The sequence below is a fragment of the Plecotus auritus genome, assembly GCF_963455305.1.
Source record: "Plecotus auritus genome assembly, chromosome: 1".
NCBI classification, from domain to species: domain Eukaryota; kingdom Metazoa; phylum Chordata; class Mammalia; order Chiroptera; family Vespertilionidae; genus Plecotus; species Plecotus auritus.
Window position 1 is genome coordinate 208,833,099 of NC_137770.1, and position 25,097 is coordinate 208,858,195.

General features: G+C 35.0%; 1 protein-coding gene across 39 annotated transcripts in view; it reads right to left on the bottom strand.

Moving 5' to 3' along the window:
* The window catches only part of ADGRL3 (adhesion G protein-coupled receptor L3), a 798,149-nt gene that overhangs the window by 482,511 nt on the left and 290,541 nt on the right, over window positions 1-25,097 (bottom strand). For all 39 annotated transcript variants that reach the window (XM_080681583.1, XM_080681582.1, XM_080681586.1 and 36 more), the window contains exon 3: window positions 24,689-24,930. In XM_080681583.1, coding sequence (XP_080537709.1) covers window positions 24,689-24,743 — 55 coding nt within the window. In that variant the 5' untranslated portion in view covers window positions 24,744-24,930. The remainder of the gene's footprint in view (window positions 1-24,688; window positions 24,931-25,097) is intronic.

Here is a 25,097-nt window from a genome sequence, read left to right on the forward strand (position 1 = left end):
GTCCAAGTTAAACACTACCTTAAGTAAGCCGAACACCTCACCCTAACCCCTAAGGAGGATTACAAAATTAGACAAAATTATTGAAAACTGAGAAAGCTACCTGAAAAAATGTAAATATTGTCTATATTTTTATAGATTCACAGCATTCTGATGCCAATTATGGGCATTAATATCTATAAGTGTTAAAAAAAATTGGTTACTAAACTAAATATTTTCACACAAAAAGCTTCTTAAGGTAACGAATGAAAAAAAGTTTCAGAGGTGGTTTTTTATTAGTTTAGTTTTGTTTATTGTATTGTTATACTTACATGGATTGTTTTATATTTATTTATGTTTCAGGTCATTTAACATTTTTTTGAAAAATACTGTATTAAGATATGTGAGGGACATTAAGGTGAAAAGGATATACACATATTTTTGCCATTTACATACACAGTGATTTTACTGACAAATGTACATATTACATCAATGAGTAAATATGAAAGACCAAGACAATAATGAAAAAATAAAATTTCACACATATGATTTTTTTTTAATAATTCACAAAACAGTCATACATCATATGCTATGAAAAACAGCTATTTAAGTACAGGATTTTTTTTCTGGTGAATTGGTACATAAAATACACATTTCTCTACACTAATTGCAACTAGTGTAATAAATAGGAATGATAATAAAAAAATGTTCCTGCCAAAATAAGAAAAAGGCTTTACAAGAGTAAAGATTTTGCTTTACACAACTATTTTTAACATACTAGAGTATGCATATTTAAAACACATGAATAATGCTACATACTATCATTCAACAGTCAGGACAGAAACTAAGAAATTCAATAATGCAAGAGAATTTTATAATCTTTCTAACACTGGAAGTTTATACAGTGAGGCTGTAATTTATTGATATATAAAATATTTGCAAGTTAAGAATGAAAACACATTTTCTTTCAAATCACAAGAAATATTACAACCCTACTGAAAACAACAACAAAAATAATATAAAGAAATCTGTCAAACAATCCATTGATAATGAAAAAGTTTAGATTACAACTAAGAAAACAACATGTTTACTTAAGTTCATTACAATGTATGAGTACCAGACAAAAGATAGTCTAAATGTTATTTTGATAGTTTGTGTGAATGAAAAAAGTGTCAAAGAAGGAAACAAGTTTTAAGGCCATAAAAAGTTGTGAAAATCAAAATCTCTAAGTAAGTGCCTCCTTTAATGTTTAAATCCAGTGATATCTCTTCTGATATTTTAACTTATGAAATATCCCTCTCCTCATTGCCCCAAATGACAATGTGACCAATTTTTAATTATTTTTACACAAATACATATAGGCATGCTTTCCCTAACATCTTTAAAACTACTCTATGAAATAAATTTAGCAGCCCTAACTGGTTTGGCTCAGTGGATAGAGCATTGGCCTGTGGACTGAAGGGTCCCAGGTTCGATTCCAGTCAAGGGCATGTACCTTGGTTGCAGGCATATCCCAGTAGGGGGTGTGCAGGAGGCGGCTGATCAGTGTTTCTCTCTCACTGATGTTTCTAACTCTCTATCCCTCTCTGTAAATAATCAACAAAATGTATTTTTTTAAAAAGAAATTTAGCAAAAGATTAGAATGCTGTATTAGCCTACAAGCTTCAGATATTAAAAAGTTGAAAGATTTCACCCACAGCCAAGTTAACAAATAAGGACATGTGGAGTGAGGAAGCATTGTGCTCCATTCATTCATTCAACAAATATTTACGGAGTTCCCATGATGTGCCAGCTCCTTTTCTGGGTACTGGAGATTTTGATAAACAAAACAGACCACATACCTACTTCAATGAATCATCCATTCTTTTGTGAGAGAGATTATACAAATGGATAAATAATTTTTAAAGGGGACATCTGTAACACATTCAACAATAAAGATACATTCTAAAAAATAATTTTTAAAAATACCATATAGAGATGAGCAATTTACAGAAAGTTTAAATAGGGTAACATGTAAGGGTGGGGGTAAGGGGGAGAGATCAACCAAAGGACTTGTATGCAGGCATATAAGCCTAAGCAATGGACACAGACACCAGGAAGGTGAGGGCATGAGTGGGGGTAGGGGGGCAATGGGGGGATAAGGACACATATGTTATACCTTAATAAATAAGTAAATAAATAAAAAGACGGTAAAAGAAAAAGCTATTCTGTTTAAGCTATTCTGTCTGGGAGACTTGTCTATGGGAGTAAAATTTAAACTGAGATCTCAAGTTGCTAGTTGTAAGCAGCAGTAGTAAAGAACACTCCAGGCTGCTGCAAAGCCCTCAGGCTGGAGCCACCTTGGTGGGTTCAAGAAATGGCATAATACAAATAGCACAAGACCTCACTTATATGTGGAATCTAATGAACACAATGAAATTGACCAACAAAATAAGACCAGAAGCATGAAGTCATGGAACAGACTGGGGTTGGGGGTTCAAGAAGAGAGAAACCAAAGAACTTATATACATAGCTCATGGACACAGGCAATAGGGTGGGTAGTGAAAACCTGGTGGAGTGAGTAGGGGCTGGGAGGAGGGGGTAAAAGGGGATAAAATGGGAAATATCTGTAATAACTATCAATAATTTATTTATATATATTAGAGGCCCAGTACATGAAATTCGTACACTAGGGGGGGGGGGTCCCTCAGCCCAACCTGCACCCTCTCCAATCTGGGACCCCTCGGGGGATGTCCGACTGATCCCACAGGGATCAGGCCTAAACAGGCAGTCAGACATCCCTTTCACAATCCGGGACTGCTGGTTCCCAACTGCTCGCCTGCCTGCCTGATTGCCCCTAACCACTTCTGCCTGCCAGCCTGATCACCCCCTAACCACTCCCCTGCCAGCCTGATGGACACCTAACTGCTCACCTGCCGGCCCGATCATCCCCAACTGCCCTCCCCTGACAACCCAGTCACTCCCAAATGCCCTCCCCTGCATATTCCCTCTTTATTAGATAGGGATTTTTCTTTAACATATTGGACAGCCCTAACTGGTTTGGCTCAGTGGATGGAGCGTTGGCCTGCAGACTCAAGGGTCCCAGGTTTGATTCTGGTCAAGGGCATGTACCTTGGTTGGGGGCACATACCCAGTGGGGAGTGTGCAGGAGACAGCTAATCGATGTTAATCTCTCATAGATGTTTCTAGTTCTCTAGCCCTTTCCCTTCCTCTCTGTAAAAAATCAATAAAATATATTTTAAAAAAAGAAACATTTAAGATTCCTCCATATCTGCCTGGCTGGTGTGACTCAGTGGTTGAGACCCCAGGCTGCCGCTGCTGTGAGGGGATCGCACCGTGAGGGTGCGCGCCCCTCCCAGGCTGAGACCCCAGCCCAGGCTGCAGCCGCTGCCTGCCAAGGGGATCGCGCTGTGGGGAGTGAATTTGTTTTTGTTTTTTATAAAGGGTCTGGAGGGCCTCAGGGCAGCATTCTGCCAGGCTACTTACTCCCAGGCTCTCAGCGGCAGCCATCCCTGAGACTGGGGGACTCTGGCAGGGCTGAGAGGACTGAGGGCCACCATTTTTGTCGTGGAGTGATGGTTAATTTATGTTACCCTTTTATTAGTTGGGGTATATATATGTATATGAAATAGTACAACGACCAATGAAGCTATTAAGCTGTTACATGTAGTGGACTGGGAGAAGAATGATAAGACTGTAAGACTTGAGATCAGAGAGGTTAGCAATAAGTAGATCATAGATTTTGTAAAAGTGGGTAAATAGTTTAGTTTTGGAGCAATCAAGCATTTGTTTGGAATACTAAACAAAGCTCCTGGGAAGGAAGAATAGGGTACAATAGGGGAGGTGGGGAATGGGAATAGTGATCTCTACTGAATTAGAGATCAATTATTTCAAGAAATTTCTAGAGTCCGCAGAGAATGACGATAGATTTAAAATGCATGTAGAGTAGAATTACTTGAAAAATATAATAGTGTCTGTATTTAATAGAATCTTAAGTTAAACAAGAAATAAGAACATGCTCAAACTAGAACAAGAAAGCAAGGTCTACAGAATTAGAAACAGTAAATATGGATCAAAGAATAAAATTATTTTATTTTATTAAGTTTGAAGAATTCAAAATAGCTGGAGTAAAGTAGAATTTGAGTCCTGTGTTAAAGGAAACTAGACTCTGATGTGTTCTATGAAGCTGGAATATATTGTGTCTATAGACTTCTTTAAATTAAACATCTCTATGAAAGGAATCTAGAGTACCTGTCAGTGAGAGCAAAAATGGAAGTTGTTACACTGTCCATATGGAAAAGGGTTATTAGAACAGAGCCAAAATCTTAACTTTTGGCAAAAAAAAAAATATTGTATCTATTAACCTTACGGTACTGTATAACTTTGGAGAAAATATTTGAGTTATAAATATAAATCTAATTTTTCTTCCTTAAGCTATTATAAAAATATGTCTTCAAGATAAACAGAGTTTTGAGACTGGTATTCCATTAGGACCATGGAATCTTAAGTCTGGAAGGAATCATTCAACTAACATGCTACATAATAATCCTCAGATCATCCCTGCTAAAAATCTCTGAAATTTCCCAGGAAAAGTCCATGATCACTCTGTCCTTGAAACACCCAATTCCATTTGAGGCAGCAAGTTCCTCAAGTCACGAAAAGTGATATCTACACCCTGGCATTCTCCACTCACTTATCTAAATGCTACACAAATGGGCTACGCAAAACAGATCAAGCTACTCTAGAAGGCACTTGTCTTCAGATATTTGAAGCTAGCCTTCACATCATAAATGTCCCATTTTTTATCTAGATGCGTAAGGGAAAAGGTTCCTTTTAAATTCAAAAATACCTCAGAATGTTATAGTATTACCTATAATTTCAAGGCATCCTCCCCCCTTATAATACCCTTCTATCTCCATTGGAGACCACAATTTCAAACTCTGTCATGTGAAATTCTAAGGTATCTCAAGTATTTGGTGCTGGGACAGAAAGTAATGATAAGGCCAACACATCTTTTTCTTCTTTCTAATCTTCTCTAAAGAGAGAAAAACCTCATTCTTGTCTCCTTTAAAAACTGTAACACTAACAACAAATTTTCTAAAAAAGAAATAAACTATCCCATTTAAAATAGCATAAAAACAATGAAATAGGAATAAATTAAAAGAGGATGAAGATGCCTATTCTGAAAACTACAAGACACTGATAAGAGAAATTGAGGAAGATACAAGTACACTGTGTTCATAGATTGGAAGATTTTATATTGTTAAAATAACCAAGAGCTATCTATAGATTCAATGCAAAAGATCCCAATGGTGTTTTTATAAAAATAGGAAAAAAAATACTCCTAGAATTTTATTATTTATTGAAAAACTAAAGAAATACTGAGAAAGAACCAAGCAAGAGGGATCACATTTTCTGATTTCAGCAATACAAGAAAGCTATAGTCATCAAAATAGTATGGTTTTGGGGAAAAAAAAATCCTGACAAATATACCAATGAAACAGAATCAAGAGCCAGATATATATGCTCAACTAATATTTGACAAGTCAGCCAATAATACTAAATGGAGAAAAGACAGTCTCTTTACTAAATCGTGCTGGGATAATTGGATATTCACATCTGAAAGAATGAAACTTACACCATATCTTACACCAATCACAAAATTCAATTCAAAATACTTAAAGACTTAAATGTAAGACCTGAATCCGTGAAACTCCTAGAACAAAACATGGGAATAAAGCACAAAATCATCAATAAACAACTGGAACTACGTCAAACAAAAAAGCTTCTGCAGAGCATAAGAAATGATGAAAAAAGTGAAAAGACATCCTGCTGAATGGGACCAAATATTTCCAAACCATATATCTGATAAGGGATTAGTTCCAGAATATCAAAGAAATCATAGATTCAATAGCGAAAAACAAAGACACAAACAAACAAAAACCTACAATGGGAAATCACCTCCTGCTTGTAACAATGGCTATCATAAAAAGATAAGAGATGACAAATGCTAGTGTAGATATGGAGAAAAGGGAATCCTTGTATACTGCTGATGGGAACGCAAACTGGTGTAGCCAGCCACTGTGGAAAAAGTATGGATGATTCTCAAAAAATTAAAAATAGGACTATCATATATCTAGCAATTCCCCTTCTCAAAATCTATCCAATGGGAAAAAAAAAAGAAACCACTAATTTTTAAAGATATCTGTACCCCATGTTCATAGCAGCATTGTTTACAACTAGAGGCCCAGTGCACCTCAGCCTCCGCTGGCCAGGGCCTCCCTCCCTTCCTCCAACCAGCCCTGTCCCCTGGTCAAACTCCCTGTTGAGGGGACAATTTGCATACTATCCTTTTATTATATAGGATAGCCAAGACAAATAAAACCTAAGATTGAATCATTGGATAAACTGATAAAGAAGTTGTGTTATATATATACAACGTTGTTCAATCATTAAAAAATGAGGAAACCCTACCATTTGCACTAACATGGATTGAACTTAAAGGCACCATGCTAAGTGAATAAAGTTGGACTGAGAAAAACAAATACTGTGTGATCTCACTTACCTGTGGAAACCAAACGAAACCAAAACAAAACACTACATAGATAAAGAGAGCACACTTGTGATTACCAAAGGTTGGGAGAGGAGGAATTGAAAAAAGGCAATAAAAAAATAAAAACATCCAATTATCAGATAAATAACTACCAGGGAAGTAATGTATAACATGGTGAATCCTGGTAACACTGCTGTATGATGTACAGGAAATTTGTTAAAAGAATAAATCCTAAAGTTCTCATCACAAAGAAAAAGGTTTTTTTTTCTACTTTCTTTTCATTTTATTGTATCTGTATGAGAAAATGAATATTAGCTGAACCTACTGTGGTAATCATTTCATAACCTATGTAAATCAAACTATCATGCTGCATGCCTTAAACCAGTAGTTGGCAAACTGCAGCTCGCGAGCCACATGCGGCTCTTTGGCCCCTTGAGTGTGGCTCTTCCACAAAATACCACGGCCTGAGCGAGTCTATTTTGAAGAAGTGGCGTTAGAAGAAGTTTAACTTTAAAAAAATTGGCTCTCAAAAGATATTTCAATTGTTGTACTGTTGATATTTGGCTCTGTTGACTAATGAGTTTGCCGACCACTGCCTTAAACAAATGCAATGATATGTCAATTATTTCTCAACAAAACTGTAAAAAATTACATATCTAATTAAGACTTCATATTTATTAAAAAAAAAGATTCACTATTTAAAAAAAAAATTAGAATAGTGTCCTAGCCAGTTCAGATCAGAGGTTGGAGCATGGGTCTCAGAACTGGTTAGATTCTGGTTAAGGGCACATACCTCAACGGGATTAATGTGGGAGGCAACCAATTGATGTGTCTCTCTCACATCGATGTTACTCTCTCTCTCTGTCTCTCCCCATCCCTCCTACTCTGTCTAAAATCAATGGGAAAAATATCCTCGGGTAAGGTTTAACAACAACAAAAAAATGTGAATTGCTTTAGTCATATAATATTTAATATTCATTATAAGTAATATCAGTTATTGTCATAATCAAACTATCTACATAGTTACTTCAGAGAGTTTTACTATTTAAACACTTTGATTCTGCTTTCCTCAGTGGCAAGTATGAAATTAATATTTCATAACCTGCTGAAATGATCAAAATATTTCCATGTTTATGTATAGTCTCCAACATCAAAGAGCATCATAGAATCAAAGTTCCTGGATATTGGTTATGGGCAAATATGAGGCAGGAAGAAAAGGAAAACTAAAAAAGCATGTAAAAGGCAAAGTATTTTTCATCTTATCTGTGGAACTAATAATTGAAATAAGTATCAAAAATATCAGATTTCAATGTATATACTTTCAGAGTTCAATATTTACTTATAAATATTAAGTTTAAAATAGTAAATGAGCATTGTTTCTAACCAATTTCAACCATTTCTGTTTTATTGTTCCTTTGATGAGGCACTACCTAATTCAGTCAACTATTTAGCTTCTTCCTCCAAACATCTATTGATGATGACATTGAGCTTGGAATCTAGGCAAAACAATGCTCTGCATTACTAAGATATTTCTAAGGTGAGAAGAATGGTAACAACAAAATACCAACTGAGTTAATTTATCAGAGTTACAAATGATATCACTTTCATATATTAATAATATTTCTCACAAGTGTATTTTAGGGTAATATTTTACCATATCTTGTGGAGTTATTTTGTTGTTGTTGTTGTTTTATTAATCCTCACCATAGGACATGTTTCCAGTGATTTTCAGAGAGAGTGGAAGGGAGGGGGAGAGATAGAGAGAGAAACATGGATGTGAGAGAAACATCCACTGGTCGAGACCCTTCAGTCCACAGGCTGACACTCCAGGAGCCAAACCAGCTACGGCTCTTGTAGAGTTTAAAATGTACTAAAATTACAACTATGATTTTAACTTACATATTCAATTTTACTTTTGATTATTACCTTCTTAGACACAATATCTCTCCTCCTATAAATACTCGGGTAATCCTTTGTTCAAATTATCCTTTTTAAAAAAATTTCTTTATTGAAATTTATATTTCTATATTATAAGGTGTTACATATGTGTCCTTCTAAACCCTTTTTCCTACTGCTCAGGCTTCTCGTAATTTTCCCAAGCTATTCACTATATACTAATATATATATATATTTATTTATTTATCTCCAAATTTCATACTATTTCCCTTCATTTCTGACCTACAGTCCAAAATTCTAAATCTACATTTAAAGTAAAATTTAAATCTCCTAATAATTTAAAATCTTATTTTTTTATTTCTTAAGGTTAAGCAAACAAAAAAATTCTTTCTGAAGTAAAATTTTATAAATTTTGCTTGTTTTATTTTGTAATATTCTAGCTAATTCCTACACATTGTTTTGGTTGGTTTATTTCTAATTTAAAACATAGGTTCACAAAATAAGGCAAACTCTCAGTAGGTTATTAAAACATCTTTAAAAAAAAGTTTTCATAAGATGGTTAAGAGATCCTGAGTTTTTTACTAATAACTATTTTAAATGTCATTGCATCATTAGATTGATGGCTCTGAGTCTATTTTTCATCCTAAAATTACAGGTACTACAGGGGCTACTATCTATGACTCACTGGATTATTACATGTATTCATTGAGCTCTTGTGTGCAAAAGTGTTCAGCTAAGAGCAGAGTGCTAGCAAATTTAGAAATTATATTGAAATAACAAATGGCTGATTGATAGTAAATGTCTAATCCAACTGCTGTGCTACCATATATGCATGGAAGGGGGGTATGAGGGAAGGGATGGTTGGGGGTGGGGGGAGAGATAGAGAGAAAGAGAGAATTATTTTCAACTTTTCTTGTAAGTAAAGGTACTTTTTCCAATTGAGCTTCCTTATGCATACCTGAAAGGCTCTACTTTTGCCCCAGTGCCTTCATTTTGGCCATATAAAAAGATCATATCTTTCCTGACTTCTCCCTAAGGCATAACTGCTTTAAAAAAAAAAAAATATATATATATATATATATATATATATATATATATATATATATTTTAGAGAGAGAGAAGGGAGAGGGATAGTGAGAGAGAAGCATCAATGAGAGAGAAACATCATCGACTGGCTGCCTCCTACACGCCCCTTACTGGGGATTGAACCCATAACCCAATTCATTGAGCCCTGACCGGTAATGGAACAGGTCACCTTTAGGTTCCTGGGTTGATGCTCAACCACTGAGCAACACAGGCTGGATTGCATAATTCCTTTATAGGCTGGGTAGTAATCTCTAACAAAAGTCATAAAAAGTTCCAATTTAAGTGCATGATTAAGGATGCCACCAGGCAGAAATTACAACATGAAAGTTCTAACACGAAAAATTTGTTTCAATTCTGGCCCTTATAAGAAAGTGGCTCAGTAGTGTTTAATTGTCCACCTGTGTATGATGAAGCAACTTTTATAGTATTTCTATGAAAGTATTATATTATTCAATTTAACTCAATAGACTCATTCACTAGACTTGTTTTATAGAGTGTTGGTATACCCTATGTGGATTATAAATTCTCCCTTCAAAGTAGGCCTCACTCTTCTTCTATACATCATAGCTTTTATAGTGAAATAAAACATATTTTGGCTCAACTTTCAGTCACCAGAAGACTGAACAATCAAGTAATAAAAGTTGTATAAGATATTCTGAGAATAGTGAAGATTCCAACACATGGTTATGAGTAAAGTTATAGGGAACATTAATTCCTAGTGTTAAAAGAAACAACATTGAAAGATTACTTTTAAATGTTCTTCAAGTATGAATCTTCTTTGTCCCAAAAATAGAGGGAAAAACTGTGGCTTACTTGTTTTAAAAATTCCCTAGATTGTAATATTGTGATATAAATGTCTCAAACATTTGTTAAAATGAGTAAGCAGAGAATAAAGTTTCTGTTATGTGATATATATATAAATTTATAAAATTATAAGCAGCTTCTCATAAACATTATTTTCATTCAAATCACACAAAATGCATATCACATATCTTATTGATCAAAGAGCGGCAACTAATAGTTTTTCTTTTCTAACTAAAAATCCCTCCCTATATGTAAATATATTGCAAATAGATTTAAATTCATGGTGACAAAAATAAAGTTCTGAAATCTATTATTTGGAGAATACTGACTTTCTTTTCTTTTCCTCTACTCCCTTGTTTAAGAATATAAATTCTTAATGATAAGGAAAGCTGTGCTTTCAGAATGTTGTAAAGTAAACCATTTCTTTAAAAATCTTTATAACTATCGTAAGGGGCACTTTCCCTTAATCCCGCTGCCAATTATACTTGATGTGTGCAAAAAATAAAAAATAAAAAGAAAGGAAGGAAGGAAGGAAGGAAGGAAGGAAGGAAGGAAGGAAGGAAGGAAGGAAGGAAGGAAAAGAGTGGGAAAAATACACATTTTGACAAAGATCTGTCTTGTTAGTGAGTTCCTTTTCCCTATCCTAAGATAATCTTAACTGGCATCTCTGAAGATAGTTGAGAAGACTAAAAACTTTTTATCTATATTTTTTTGGTAGTAGAGATTTTCAACCCATCCATCCCCTCATCAACACACACACAAATGAAAGCAATATGCTGGTTAACAAAGAATCAGATATGTTAACAAGCTCACATGTCAAAATGAATGATTACTTATGTTGTTGGTACATACACAGAGTATGATTATTATCAGACACCTACTTTTAAAAATAGGCATAATGGTTTTTTACGTGTGTGCAGAGGTGGGGCATCAATACCACCTCTTAAGGACAGCCTGCAACCTATAAAATACCTGGACTACCATAGCCATTCCAACTGTCCTGAGCTGTTGTGACTAATCTAAAAGGCTCCCTTTTAAGCAAATGTGTAATGTTCCCTGGAGGGATAGCATCATGCCAGCCTGTTGCTTTGAATTTTATGTATTATCTGTCTTCATTATTAAATCATGTGCCCATACGGTTTACATGGTTTCACAACTTCACTATCAAAAGGGGAAAAAACAAACAAAGGATCATTTCTCAATGGTCACCACCATTGTTGATTTGTAACCAGAGCTACAGAAAAGAATAGCCCTGATCTCATTCAGGTAGTGTGGAGAATTACGACTTTCATGGTAACTAACTGCTTAGAGAGAAGCAGTAATGCATGAAAGCTGACTGTTCATTCTTTTTATAAATACAGATGGTTATTTTTTATTTACATGATTTAATCATATCTGAATCTTTTTTCCCATGCCATTTATTATTCTCTAATACAATAAAATTAACCTGTATTAAACTCATCTGAGTCCAACAAAAAATGAATCATTGTAAGATGCTCTTTTGATTTTGCATATTATTTTATCTTTTCATTTTATCAAAACAATGATTTCTCCAATTTTGCTCAATGTATTTATCCCCATCAAACTTCACATTAAACTAATAATACCAAAGTGAGGGATACGTTTCACTCACTATTGAAGTTCTTCAAACCTAGGGTGAATAGTGAAGCCAGAAGTTTTATTGGGCTTATAGTCTAATTAAAAGCAACAGGCTTGCACTCTGAACAGCTTTTCCACACTCTTTAACACATTTTAATGCTGATCTAAGCTTAAGATCTTCATTGGTAACTCATTAAAGACTTAGTTACAGTCCAGTGGGTGAGTCCGGAATATAATGATGGAATGTGTGTACAAATGTATAGGCTCATAATTAGAGAAACTGTCACAACTGGGTATTAAGGTTATACAATGCAGTCTTTGAAAAACTCTATGGAGAGTAAGTGACCCCAAGATGGTGTTATACTTTAAATTTTGCTTACTATCCAAGTCATTTGTGTAGTTTTCTGTGTGTTGTTTTTTTGGTTTTTTTTTTTTTGTTCTAATTCCAAAAGGTATGTTTTAATGACTACATTCTCCTAGGATTATGTGTGAACCTTCCTGTTAGGGTCTTTCTACACATTAGTTTACTTAATCCTTATACTATAATAAAGTAGGCCTAATTACCCCTTTACAATGAAGGAAACTGTGAAACTGGTTAAGGCAGTGGTCGGCAAACTCATTAGTCAACAGAGCCAAATATCAACAGTACAACGATTGAAATTTCTTTTGAGAGCCAAATTTTTTAAACCTAAACTTCTAACGCCACTTCTTCAAAATAGACTCGCCCAGGCCATGGTATTTTGTGGAAGAGCCACACTCATGGGCCAAAGAGCTGCATGTGGCTCACGAGCCACGGTTTGCCAACCACTGGGTTAAGGTCATGTATCTTGAAAGCAATAGAACTGGAATTAAACTCAAAAGCTTAAGATCTTTCTTTCATTCATCAGGACCATGCAAATTAGGATTCTAAAGCATTTTAGATTAGACAGTGTTATAAACTTCAGGGCTTTATGTAAATATTACTTTCTACATATACTGATATTCTCCTCCATTCCCAGTTTCTTAAAACTACAGGAACTATTCAGTATCAATATCTGTAACTTACTACTTTTATTCAAGCTTTCTGTTAAACTTTTCCCCCAAAATGGTAATATTTCAAATACACCTATGTGCCTGAAATAGTGCAATTTTGCTAGGATTCTTACCATATAAAATCTCCTGTTTTCTTCTGATTATCATCTTTGTTTGTAGATGCAATGTGAGTGGTCAGTAATGTAGGTAGGTTTGATAAAGAGACAAGGAAATGAATAACTTTCTCGATATAGAATAAAAGACATCCAATGGTTTGCTGAACATATTAGAGAAACAGTCTATGGAAATAAAATTAAAGACTCAATATTTATAATGTAACTAGAGGCCCCGTGCACAAAATTTGTGCACTTGGGGCGGGGGGTCCCTCAGCCCGGCCTGCACCCTCTTGCAGTCCAGGAGGCCTCGGGGCCTAAGCCGTCAGTTGGACATCCTTAGCACTGCCGCAAAGGTGGAAGAGGCTCAAACCACCACCACTGCGCTCACCAGCCGTAAGCCCAGCTTCTGGCTGAGCAGTGTTCCCCCTGTGGGAGTGCACTGACCACCAAGGGGCAGCTCCTGCGTTGAGAATCTGCCCCCTAGTGGTCATTGTGCATTATAGCAAGCAGTCATTCTGCTGTTCGGTCAATTTGCATATTAGCCTTTTATTATGTAGGACTAGAGGCCCAGTGCACGAAATTCATGCTCGGGGGAGGGGGGGGGTTGTGTTCCTCAGCCCAACCCGCACCCTCTCCAATCCAGGACTGCTGGCTCCCAACTGCTCACCTGCCTGCCTTCCTGATTGCCCCTAACTGCTTCTGCCTGACAGCTTGTTCACCCCCTAACCACTCCCCTGCCAGCCTGATTGATGCCTAACTGCTCCCCTGCTAGCCTGTTTGCCCCTAACTGCCCTCCCCGGGAGGCCTGGTCACCCCTAACTGCCCTCCCCTGCAGGCCTGGTCTCCCCCTAACTGCCCTCCCCTGCAGGCCTGGTACCCCCCAACTGCTCTCCCCTGCAGGCCTGGGTCCCCCCCAACTGCCCTTCCCCTGCAGGCCCGGTCGTCCCCAACTCCCCTCCTCTGCCGGCCTGGTCACCCTTAATTGCCCTCCTCTGCAGGCTTGATTGCCCCCAACTGCCCTCCCTTGCAGGCCTGGTCCCTCCCAAAAGCCCTCCCCTGCAGGCCTGATCCCTCCCAACTGCCCTCCCCTGCTGGCCATCTTGTGTCCACATGGGGGCAGCCATCTTTGACCACATGGGGGCAGCCATCTTGTGTGTTGGAGTGACGGTCAATTTGCATATTACTCTTTTATTAGATAGGATAGAGGCCTGGTGCACTGGTGGGGGCCAGCTGGTTTGCCCTGAAGGGTGTCCTGGAACAGGGTAGGTGTTCCCTTGGGGTGTTGGGGTGGCCTGGGTGAGGGGCCTGTGGTGGTTTGCAGGCCGGCCACACCCCCCCGGCGACCCAAGCAGAGGCCCTGGTATCTGGGATTTATTTATCTTCTATAATTGAAACTTTGTAGCCTTGAGCAGAGCCAAGCCTCCTGCTCACTCTGTGGCCACAGCCATTTTTGTTGGGATTTATTTATCTTCTATAATTGAAACTTTGTAGCCTTGAGTGGAGGCCAAGGCAGGCCAGGGCAGGTGGAAAGCTTGGCTTCCTCCATTGCCGGGGAAACCCAAGCCTCCTGCCCTCTCCATGGCTGCAGCCATCTTGGTTGGGTTAATTTGCATACTTGCTCCTGATTGGCTGGTGGGCGTGGTTTGTGGGTGTAGAGGAGTGATGGTTAATTTGCATATTGCTCTTTTATTAAATAGGATTTGAGCAAAGATGTAAATATGAGGACTTTCAAAATCTGGAAAAATAAGAATTTAAGTAAGAACAAAAAATATAATTGTTTTTTGGCCACCATAACTAAAGCTTAATGTTCTTTATCATTTTCTTAGGAAGGAATCATTGTAAGCTACTAGAAGAACCCAGTGAATGTCACTGCTATACAGTTCATATATGAATGAAGTTTCCATCATTGCCACTTACAAGATATTATCATCTTAATAAAAAACTGAATTAATGAATTACTTTTAGGAACCTCATATATAAGTACAAGAGAAGGTTGAGTGAAGCTAGAAAAATAGCATATGATTTCAAAATGAATATAAAATAGGTAAGATTTTAATGGGTAAATCCAGGCAAAAAGCCTCTCTTAGAATATGTAGTCTAAAGAATTACATCTAGCCCTGGCCAATGTGGCTCAGTTGGTTGGCCTTAATCCTGTGCACCAAAAGGTTGTCAGTTCAATTCTGGTCAGGGCACATGCCTGGGTTTTGGGTTCCATCCCAATTAGAGTGTGTATACCACATTCACTCTTTCCCTCTCCCTTCCTCTCTCTCTCTAAAAATCAATATAAAATCTTAAAAAATAAAGAACTCTTACGTCTAAAGGTATTCTAACAATAATATCTTCTAGTCTTTTCTAAAAAGAACATGTAGAACTCAATAATAAAAAATTAAAAATCGGGAAATTGTTGAGTATTATTTCTCTAAATAAGATATACATACAAATGACCAATGATCACAGGAAAAGAAGCTCAACATCATTACGTATTAGAGAAATGCAAATCAAAACCATGAAATACTATTTCATCTAGACTAGGATGGTTAAAATAAAAAAGGCAGTAAGTGTGGGTGAGAATGTGGAAAAATGAGAACCCTCTTATTATTGTTGAGACTGTATTACTCTATAACTACTCTGGAAAACAGTTTTGCAGTTTCTCAAAATGCTAAACATAGAGTTATCACGTGATTGAGCAATTCCACTCCTAGGTGTGGAAAAGTAAAAATATGTTCACACAAAAGCTTATTAATGAGTTTTCATAATAGCATTATGCAGAATAGAGAAAAGGTATAAATAATCAAAATTTCCATAAAGTAATAAATATAATATGGCATATTCATACAACAGAATATTATTTGGCAATAAAAAAGAATTTGTTGATACATGCTATGATATGCATAAATTCTTAAATTATATTAAGTGAAAGAAGCAAGTCATACAAAAATAAGAAAAATTATGATTCTATTTAGGAAAAATGTCCAGAATAGGCAAACCCATAGAGACATAAAGTAGATAAGTGGTTGCCAGGGATGGGACTGAGGGGTACTGGGAGTGAATAATAATGGATATGAGGTTTCCTTTGGAGGATTAATAATGTTTTAAAATTTATTGTGGTGATAGTTGTATAACTGCTCATACACTGAAATCCACTGAACTGTACATTTTAAAATAGTTAGTTTTATGGTGTTTTTAAAAATATATTTGTATTGATTTCAGAGAGGAAGGGAGAGGGAGGAGATAGAAACATCAATGATGAAAGAATCACTGATTGGCTGCCTCCTGCATGCCCCCTACTGGGGACTGAGCCCACAACCCAGGCATGTGCCCTCACTATGAATCAACTGTGACCTCCTGGTTCATAGGTTGATGCTCAACCACTGAACCACACCGGAAATGAAATGGTACATTAAATATATCCCAATAAAGCTGTAAAAATTCTATTTATACATTAAAATATTAGTGTATTAGATCCCTTTTTGTAAAGCTACATGGTGTGTTAAATATCTTCTCCCTTTATCACAAGAGGACTACACTTTCAGACTCCTTTATAGGTGTGACTATGAGGCTTAGTGTTTTGTGTGTTTTTTAATGAAAATGGAAACAGAAGTAATGTACACTCCTTCCAAGAATATCCATAAAAACTTTCCAGTAGAATCTCCACAGTGCTCGATGTTCCTTCCTATAGACTTGAATGGCAATGGCCTCAGAATGACTTTGGAAGCCTGATGACATTAGCCTAGGTCTCTGAGTAACTAAGAGCAACAGAATTAACATCCACCCCTGACACACACACTGACCATAAACCTTTCTTGGAATGTTTGGTGAACAGGTTAATATTATCTGGAAGTCATTATTAATTATGGAATTTACTGTGACTACAGCCTAGCTTATCCTAATACAATGTCCAAAAATGGAGATTAATGTAGGTAACTCAAAGTAGTGTGTGTGTGTCTCATAACATGTATTTTGAAACACACGTAATCGATTTGATCCTAACTTGACTATTTCCTGTTCTAGACACTTGAATTTCTTGGAAGTAATTCCTAACACACTGTAACACAAATAAATAAACTACAGTGCTGTTTCAGATATCTCATTTCTATAATTGATCATTTTGCTTTAAGATTTTCTTTAATTATTGTATTTTATAATATGTATTTTATGATCAATTGGGTAAGTGCCTTCCTATTATTCTTTTCATTTCTACTAGCTTTTTTTCTGGTTTAATATTCAATATATATTTTAGAATATTTTTGTTGAATTCCTACCTAGAAAAGTTCGTATTGGTACTATGAATGCATTTGAGTAAAAACCTAAAGAAATTAATTTGGAGATATGTGTCAATTTTGCTGTCTTCAGTCATTTCATATAGGAACTTAGTATATTGCATGTCTTCTTTGATAACCCCCAGTAAACTTCAGAGTTTTCTTCTCATACATCCCATATATTTCTTGCTATTTCTTTCTAAGTCATGCATTTCAGTGCCGTTTTGAATCAAATCAACAATGAAATGCATGTTACTAAGTTACACACAGTAGGTATGTCTGAATCATATAGCTGAACTCAAATTGATCTCAATTCTGAGAAAGTTTTTATTTCCTGATTATATCATCATACTGCTTAAAATAATAATTATCTTATATTTGAATATCTATTCTTCATATTTTGTTTTATCGTTTATTATAGTAACCCAAACCTGCAACTTTTTTAAAAAAAGATTCTAGTAATAACAACCACGATGCTATGGACTATTTATGAACATTCATTTAACATTATTAATTAATCTAGGAAGAAATAATTCTTTTATTTTCCACTTCTCAAGATATTTTCTTCCAGGGGTATAGTGATATTGTCAAATTTATATGCAAGTATGTTCCTTTAAAATGCTATTTGTAATGGTAATATATCAATGACCTTCACTGTTGAGTCATTATCATATGGTTAGATAAACAATGGTTCCTTCATATGAAACAGTATTATAATTTTAAAAAAATGTAATGAAAGCATAGAAATGTCTATATTTTGAGGTTAAGTCAAGTGAAAGGTAAATTTTATTTCTTACATTATTCCAATTTAAAAAAATATATGTGCATACATAACATGACAGTAGGGAAATCTAACAAACATTAACATTAAGTATATCACGGGGTCATGGGATTAATACATTTTTGCTTTCTAATTTAAATTTCTATGAGGAGACTTACTGTGACAATAAAGTAGGTAGCCCTGATAATGACAAAGAAATATATGAGACTATGTTCTTGTACCTTACCATTAAGCTACAACCTTGACTTCAGAACATTCAAGTCACCACGAACCATAATATGTGTAGATGAAATAAATATAGAAAGCTTATCAAATGCCACTGTGAAAGCCTATTTTTGTACAAAAAACATGTATCTATTACTTTTTTTATGTACAACCAGCATATTTCTCTTGCAAAACCTTAACTAACCTAGCTTATTTGATCAATCTTTCCTATAAGATAGATTTTTTTCTTAGAGAAAGACAATTTTCTATATATTTAAAGAAACTAATTCTGCTATTATGGCAATATAGGGAAAATAAAAATTCAAATCCAATAAAAATGTCATTATTAACAAAATGTAAAGACAAGATTATTTATAATCTATAGAAAGATAAACCCTCATTCCTTGAATACTAATACAAGAGAAACAAAAGACTTTCTGAAATGATTTTTTCCCAATTCATGTGTTGTCCTTAACTTCACCAAACCAATGTATCAATTAAAAAGTAGAGAATGAGTTAATTATGTTTTTCAACAGGGCCTTCTTCTAAACTGCCAAATTTTAAAAAAAGGTCATAATACAATGCATAGTCTCTATTTACATGATAAATCAATGAGACTCTTTCTTATTGCATTTCAATTTTTAACTAGTCATTAAGGAGTAATTTCCCAATCAGAATGGAGGAAATAAACGCATGAAAAAGTGTACCATGGCTACCTATATGAAATTATAAATGAAATTATAAATGTAAGAGCAGTCTTACATTGAAAATGAGAGTAAAAAGCAATGTAAAAAAGAGAAAAACAGATAAGTATTTACATATTATATACTTAAGGATTTTTAAATTAATTCAACCTCAACTATACAACTACCCTTTGCCGCCACAGTCCACCCCATGTCCAAGAAATAAAAAAACTAAGATAGAAACCTAACCACCTCCCCCGCCAAATACGCACAATATATAAAATCTGAAGATAAGAAAATACTATTTCACTCTCAAGGTATACACAAGTCACTTATGAGTATCACTGAAATAAAATTCACATATAACTTGTTTTGCAAATGTAAAAACAAAAAGAAGAGTCTTTTCAAATTGCTAACTGCATGCTGAGAGTGTAAGAAAGGTTTCTAAACCTATTCTTACAAAGGAAAGCTACCAGCCATGAATATTTGTACTTAATCTTATAATATCAGAGCCTGCATAGTTAATTTACAGCATATATATTTTGAAATTCAGTACCACATGGCTATGGAAGATGGTGTTGGGTGTGTTGGCAGAAATCTCATATATCGTGACCACAAAGGTTTTGCTGTTTAACATAACTGACCATAAAAATAGTGATATTACTGAAAATATTACAAATTACCTAGGCTGGAAAGCATTATAAGCACATCAAGGATGATTAATTTCTAAATATAAGAAAGTTAAGCAGAGCTTAGAAGTCAACCTGACTTTTTGCACTTATAAAACATAACTTCATAAAAAGAATTATATGGTGAGATGTTATGTAGTAAAATGTAATTATATCCTTACTCAAGCTTCACATCTTATTAGAAGTTAAAATATAATGGGCATTATTTTAAATTACTGACACATTAAATAGTATTATAACCATTAAAATAGATTAATTATAAAGTGCAAGTTACATAAAAAATGTATAGTACTAAATATATATGCATCTATTGGTTCTTTTGTCCCTACTAAGAACTTTTTATTGTAATTAACTTCCTTGAATATAATAAAAAGCAGGATACCCTGTAAAATCTATCTATATATATAAAAGGCTAATATGCAAAGTGTCCCCTTGGAAGTTCAACCAGGAGACCGGGAGTTAGATCGCTTGCTATGATGTGTGTTGACCACCAGGGGGTGGCACAGAACATGGCAGGTGACCAGCGGTGGCGGTGGAGCGCTGAGGGAGCGAGGGAAGGAGGAGGCAGGGAGGCGGGTAACCTGATTGGCACTGATTGCTGGCCAGGCCTAGGAACCCTACCTGTGCACGATTTCGTGCACGGGGCCTCTAGAGAATATATTATCACACATACAACTTTCACAACTAAAAAATAGGATTATAGGAAAAAGGTAAGCATATGTTGGTTATAGAAAAAATACTAAAACCCTATATTCTATGTAAATGTACCATATTGTTTCCCATTACCCAGGGGCTCAATCAATCCTGTATGCTATCTTTTCAATAAAGACATAATCTATAAGTACAGTTAAATTAATATTACATATATATATATATATATATATATATATACACACACACACACACACGCACCCAAATCACCTTCTCAACTCCCAACCCATGTGGCTTGGGTAGCCACACCCTGACCAGATCTCCTAGCCCAGGTCCCACACTGAACCTTGGTACTACCCTTTCTGCAAGTCAGCATGAGCCCCGGTGCCCATGTTTATCACTGGATATTGTTCTCTGATCTCACTCTTTCCCTTGTTTCCAACCACATGAATAGAACAAAAAACACTTTAACTTCACGTAACCCTACATTAGTTAACAGCAAAGAACTGGCCATCTGCTTTCACTGCTTCTCTTGACTTCTGCCAGGTCTCATTGCATAATAGATAAGGGTTGTATGGTTGCACAGGAAGGGCATACAGTCATGGAAAATGGAAATACAGAGGCACATAAAGACATAGAATATGGACAGATAAACAAAGAACTACGGACATTTCCTAATTTCAAAGAATTGTGTATATATATATACATAATGTGGATATACTGATTGACTTTGTTTTCCTGTATAAAATATTGGCATGACTTTCTAGGATGATGGGCAGGTCATTCAACTAATGTAAACATCATTCACAATTAATTATTTATCTTGGTTTCTAATTTTATCCATGTAAAGATCATGCAAAAATGCATCATATACTACCATTTATATATCACTACCACTGACAATTATATACTAGAATCAGTGACAATTATGTACTATAATTATATTTTTATATACTGACATTACATACTAAGCTTTAATATATATCAATTTAATAATAATTATGTTCAGAGAGCAGTATTAAGAAATTTCTGGCAAAACCTGAATACTGAGGTTTAAGCAGAAGATTTCTTTCTATTCTCAAGGCAAGAATAAGGATAATTATGCATTTTCCTTATCAAACCTTCAGAGGTTTCCCTCTATTTCAAGCTAATTTTTAGAGTAGAAAAATCAAATACAAGAAAGATTTACCAAATACCTGCACTATGTTAGAAGCTATCTATCCATTCTTAAAATTACTCTGTAAGGAATAAGTGTTTATTCTTTCGGATGAAAAGTAGACTTATACATTTTTAAGTTTCTGTAAGCTCCTTGAGGGAAGTATTAAGAATATTTTTTGCTCACTGCCTTATTTTTTAGCAGCTAGCACAGTTTTATGACTCAACGTAGGTAATAAATGGTATTTGCTAACTAGTTTACCAAGTAATAGAGTTACAGAGCTAGTAGATGGGAGAGCTAGAATATTATCTCAGGTTTGTCAGATTTCAAACCTCAGTCAGTCTGTGTCCAGACCATAGTGGAGGCAGGTGATCTGCATTCTGCCTCATCTCTCTCAATGACCAGGAGAGCTGAGATGGGATCCTCTATTGGGAAAAATGGCCTTGATAGAAATTGATCATCTTACTGGCAGTGAGACCAGAGCTCACGAAACCAGGTCCCCTCTGAGTCTCATAATAGCTTGTGTAACATTAGTCAAGTTCCTTTACCACTCAATATTCAATGTTTGTACCATAAATATTTAATGATAAAGATTATAATAAATATTGTTAAACCCACAAGAATATTGTGATTAATTGTACCAATATATCTAAAGTGTATAGCTATAAAATCAATAATTATCATTATTATTTGCTCAAGAGAAAAGAATCGAGACTTAGGTCATACCCAGAAAAGTAAATTCTCTGTGGACATGAGGGCAAATGAAGCTGGGCCTCACAACAGTAGGCGAGGAGATGTTGTCAGGGGATGTTTGGGGGGGAAAGGTACTTCTATAATTGTGACATCCATTTTAAGCCACTCATCTATGGTTTTCAGTTATGCACTATTCCTTTAAGCCAGGATTAGTAGAGGCTCTAAAAATGTCTATTGAGTAGACCTCAGCACTGGTGAAAGGGTACTGCATTCCTCTATTTATGAATAAGCTGGTTCTACGGGGCTGTTCATGTGAAGCCCTGGATTTACAAGTCAGAAGTGGCACCACAATGGAGGTACCTCCTGCAGAAGGTAGACATTACTGACTTGAATTTTCTCTGGTGCAAGTTTTAGAATACCTAACCATGGCAGTAAGAATAAAGTTTATAATTTGAAATCTTCCATGTTGTTTAGCTTTATATGATTCAAAGAAAAGATAATAGAAAGCAGTTCATGTAAAATGAAAAGGATTACTTAACCTTTTAGCCTAAAATATTTGATATACCAGGTCAATTTTTTATGTGCCCAACTAGGGGTGTTAAGATATTTCTCAGAGTTACCTAGAGATTGTGTGTGTGTGTGCGTGTGTGTGTTCAGTACAGGTCCCAATGCAAGAACCAAGATCTATATATAGCTCAGCCATGTTTGGGACCCAGTGAAACACATAGGTGTCTGTTTTTGGAGAACAGAAACTTCAATAAAAACAGTCTTTAATACAATGTCTATTTCTGCTATTTTTAATCTACCTGCTCAAACAAGTGTACTTTTAGACTGACTTTTAAAAAATAAATTATACTTGTGTGTGTGTGTGTGTGTGTGTGTGTGTGTGTGTTTCCTCTGAGCATCAACAACAAATGGAATAGCTCTCATGTTACAATAATTTCTGAGCTAATTTCTGGTTGTTACAATTTACTAGAACCAAAACTGGAGGGACAAATAGTATGATGAAGACAATTAACATATTCAACCACTTAATATTCATCATGCACTATGCTAGATTCACATATGCTATTTATTCAATCCTCAAAAGAACCGTATGAGTGAGGCATTTTTATAACATAAAGAACCTAACTAGAATCATCCTGAGATATATAATGAGAATAGCATTTGTTTAAAGTGACAATTCTTTGTCCCATATGACAAATGTCACATGTGCCCAAGTATGTGAATGTTTAAGTACTGCATCAGTATATGAATGAAACACTTTAAAATTTTTGACAAAATTTATATTATGTATGGTTATATAATTTTACTTTATTTTTGTTAAAAGAGCACTTCCTTATATTATAGTGATTTGTTACATATAATTGTTAAATCAGGAGAACTTTGGAGAAAACTTTTATCCATTCTTAAAATGACAGCAGAATGCAATTCCATTTGAAACTTAGGGACATGGGCCAAATTTGGAACTGCAACATTCATGAACTACAGCAGATTTCATAATCAATTAAAAACCAAAAGTGAGTGAAATAGGCTGAAAATTCATTTCAGTTGCTTGATACATTATATGCTGAGACCTCCTAGGCACTGGCAAATATAACTGTGTCCCTTTTTTTGGCTATAATTGACATTAACATATGAAATAGTGTCTGCACTACACCATTTTTATATTAGTGCAAAACCAAGGGTAATTAGTAGGAAACTCTAAATTGTATAAAAGGAACATACATATAGACTTTAACTTGCCAGGGCTTATTGAGATTCAGTGAACATTATATACTAAGTTGTATAGAAATTGTCTTGCTTACTTATGGAATATTTATATGTTTTATAAAATGTCCAAAGGTATGTAATTTATTACATATTTGTGTTATCAATACAAAGATGTTTAAATGAACAAGTACATACTCTTTTATGAGTATATTAGCATGTTTCTGTAAAATTACCTTTCTGCATATGTTCACATTATTTTGATGTTGTTGTTTTTTTTCCCCTATTTTGCATTGAAAGTTATATGACAAAAACAATTTTCCTTTAATGAAAAGTTTAGTTTTTGTTCTGTGTACTAAAGATTAAACAGAGTAGTAAACAGTAACAAACAAATGATTACTTAGTTTAAGAAATCAGATTTTAGGGGGTGTTTTCTTTCAAATGCAAATATTTACTATATTAAAAAAAATATTTTGATTACAAAAATATGTAAAACAAAAAATTCGCAATAAGTGATATAGTTAATGAGTCAGCTGATTTTCCCTGAGTGTGGTAAAAATAAAGACTAAAACATGCAAAGTTATTTTTTAAGCAAACAAAAACTTTGGTTATACATACATTCTAAAAGGTTCCTGAAGAAATAAAATTCTAACTCATATTTAATGCAGCTTAAGGCACACGTGACCTTTTACTCTTACTTCTATTAATATATGTAGGCAAAAGCTGCTAAATCTTAGAGCAAAGATGTAAAGGAAAGGAACTAGTGTAAATAACTGAGACAACATTAAGAATCACACAAAGAAACTAATTAAAGTGCTTACCATGGACTATGGGTGCTAAGAGCATCATGAAGACTAGTAGCTGTGATGGCCACATGGTTGTGAAGTCAGGCGTGAGTGCCTCAAGAGTGAATGTTTCCCACGTGAATCACAATAAGGATTTCTGGTTCCTCTTCCGTAGTCCAAGACCGATGATTAAAAAAAAACAAAACAAAAAACAAAAACTAAAAACCCCCCAAAAAATATTCCTCAAAACAGAAAAACCAATATCCCAAATTCGAGTCCTGTAAACAAGAAAAAAAAGTTATCAAATACAGGTTTTCTTAACTCTTTGAAAGTTTATTTCCTGACTAAAAATTTCTTATACCTCCTCATTTCATTTTAGTGAGTACAGGATTCATATATAAAAATAAGTAACCTAAAGGACAATATTTATGCATGTATTATCAGT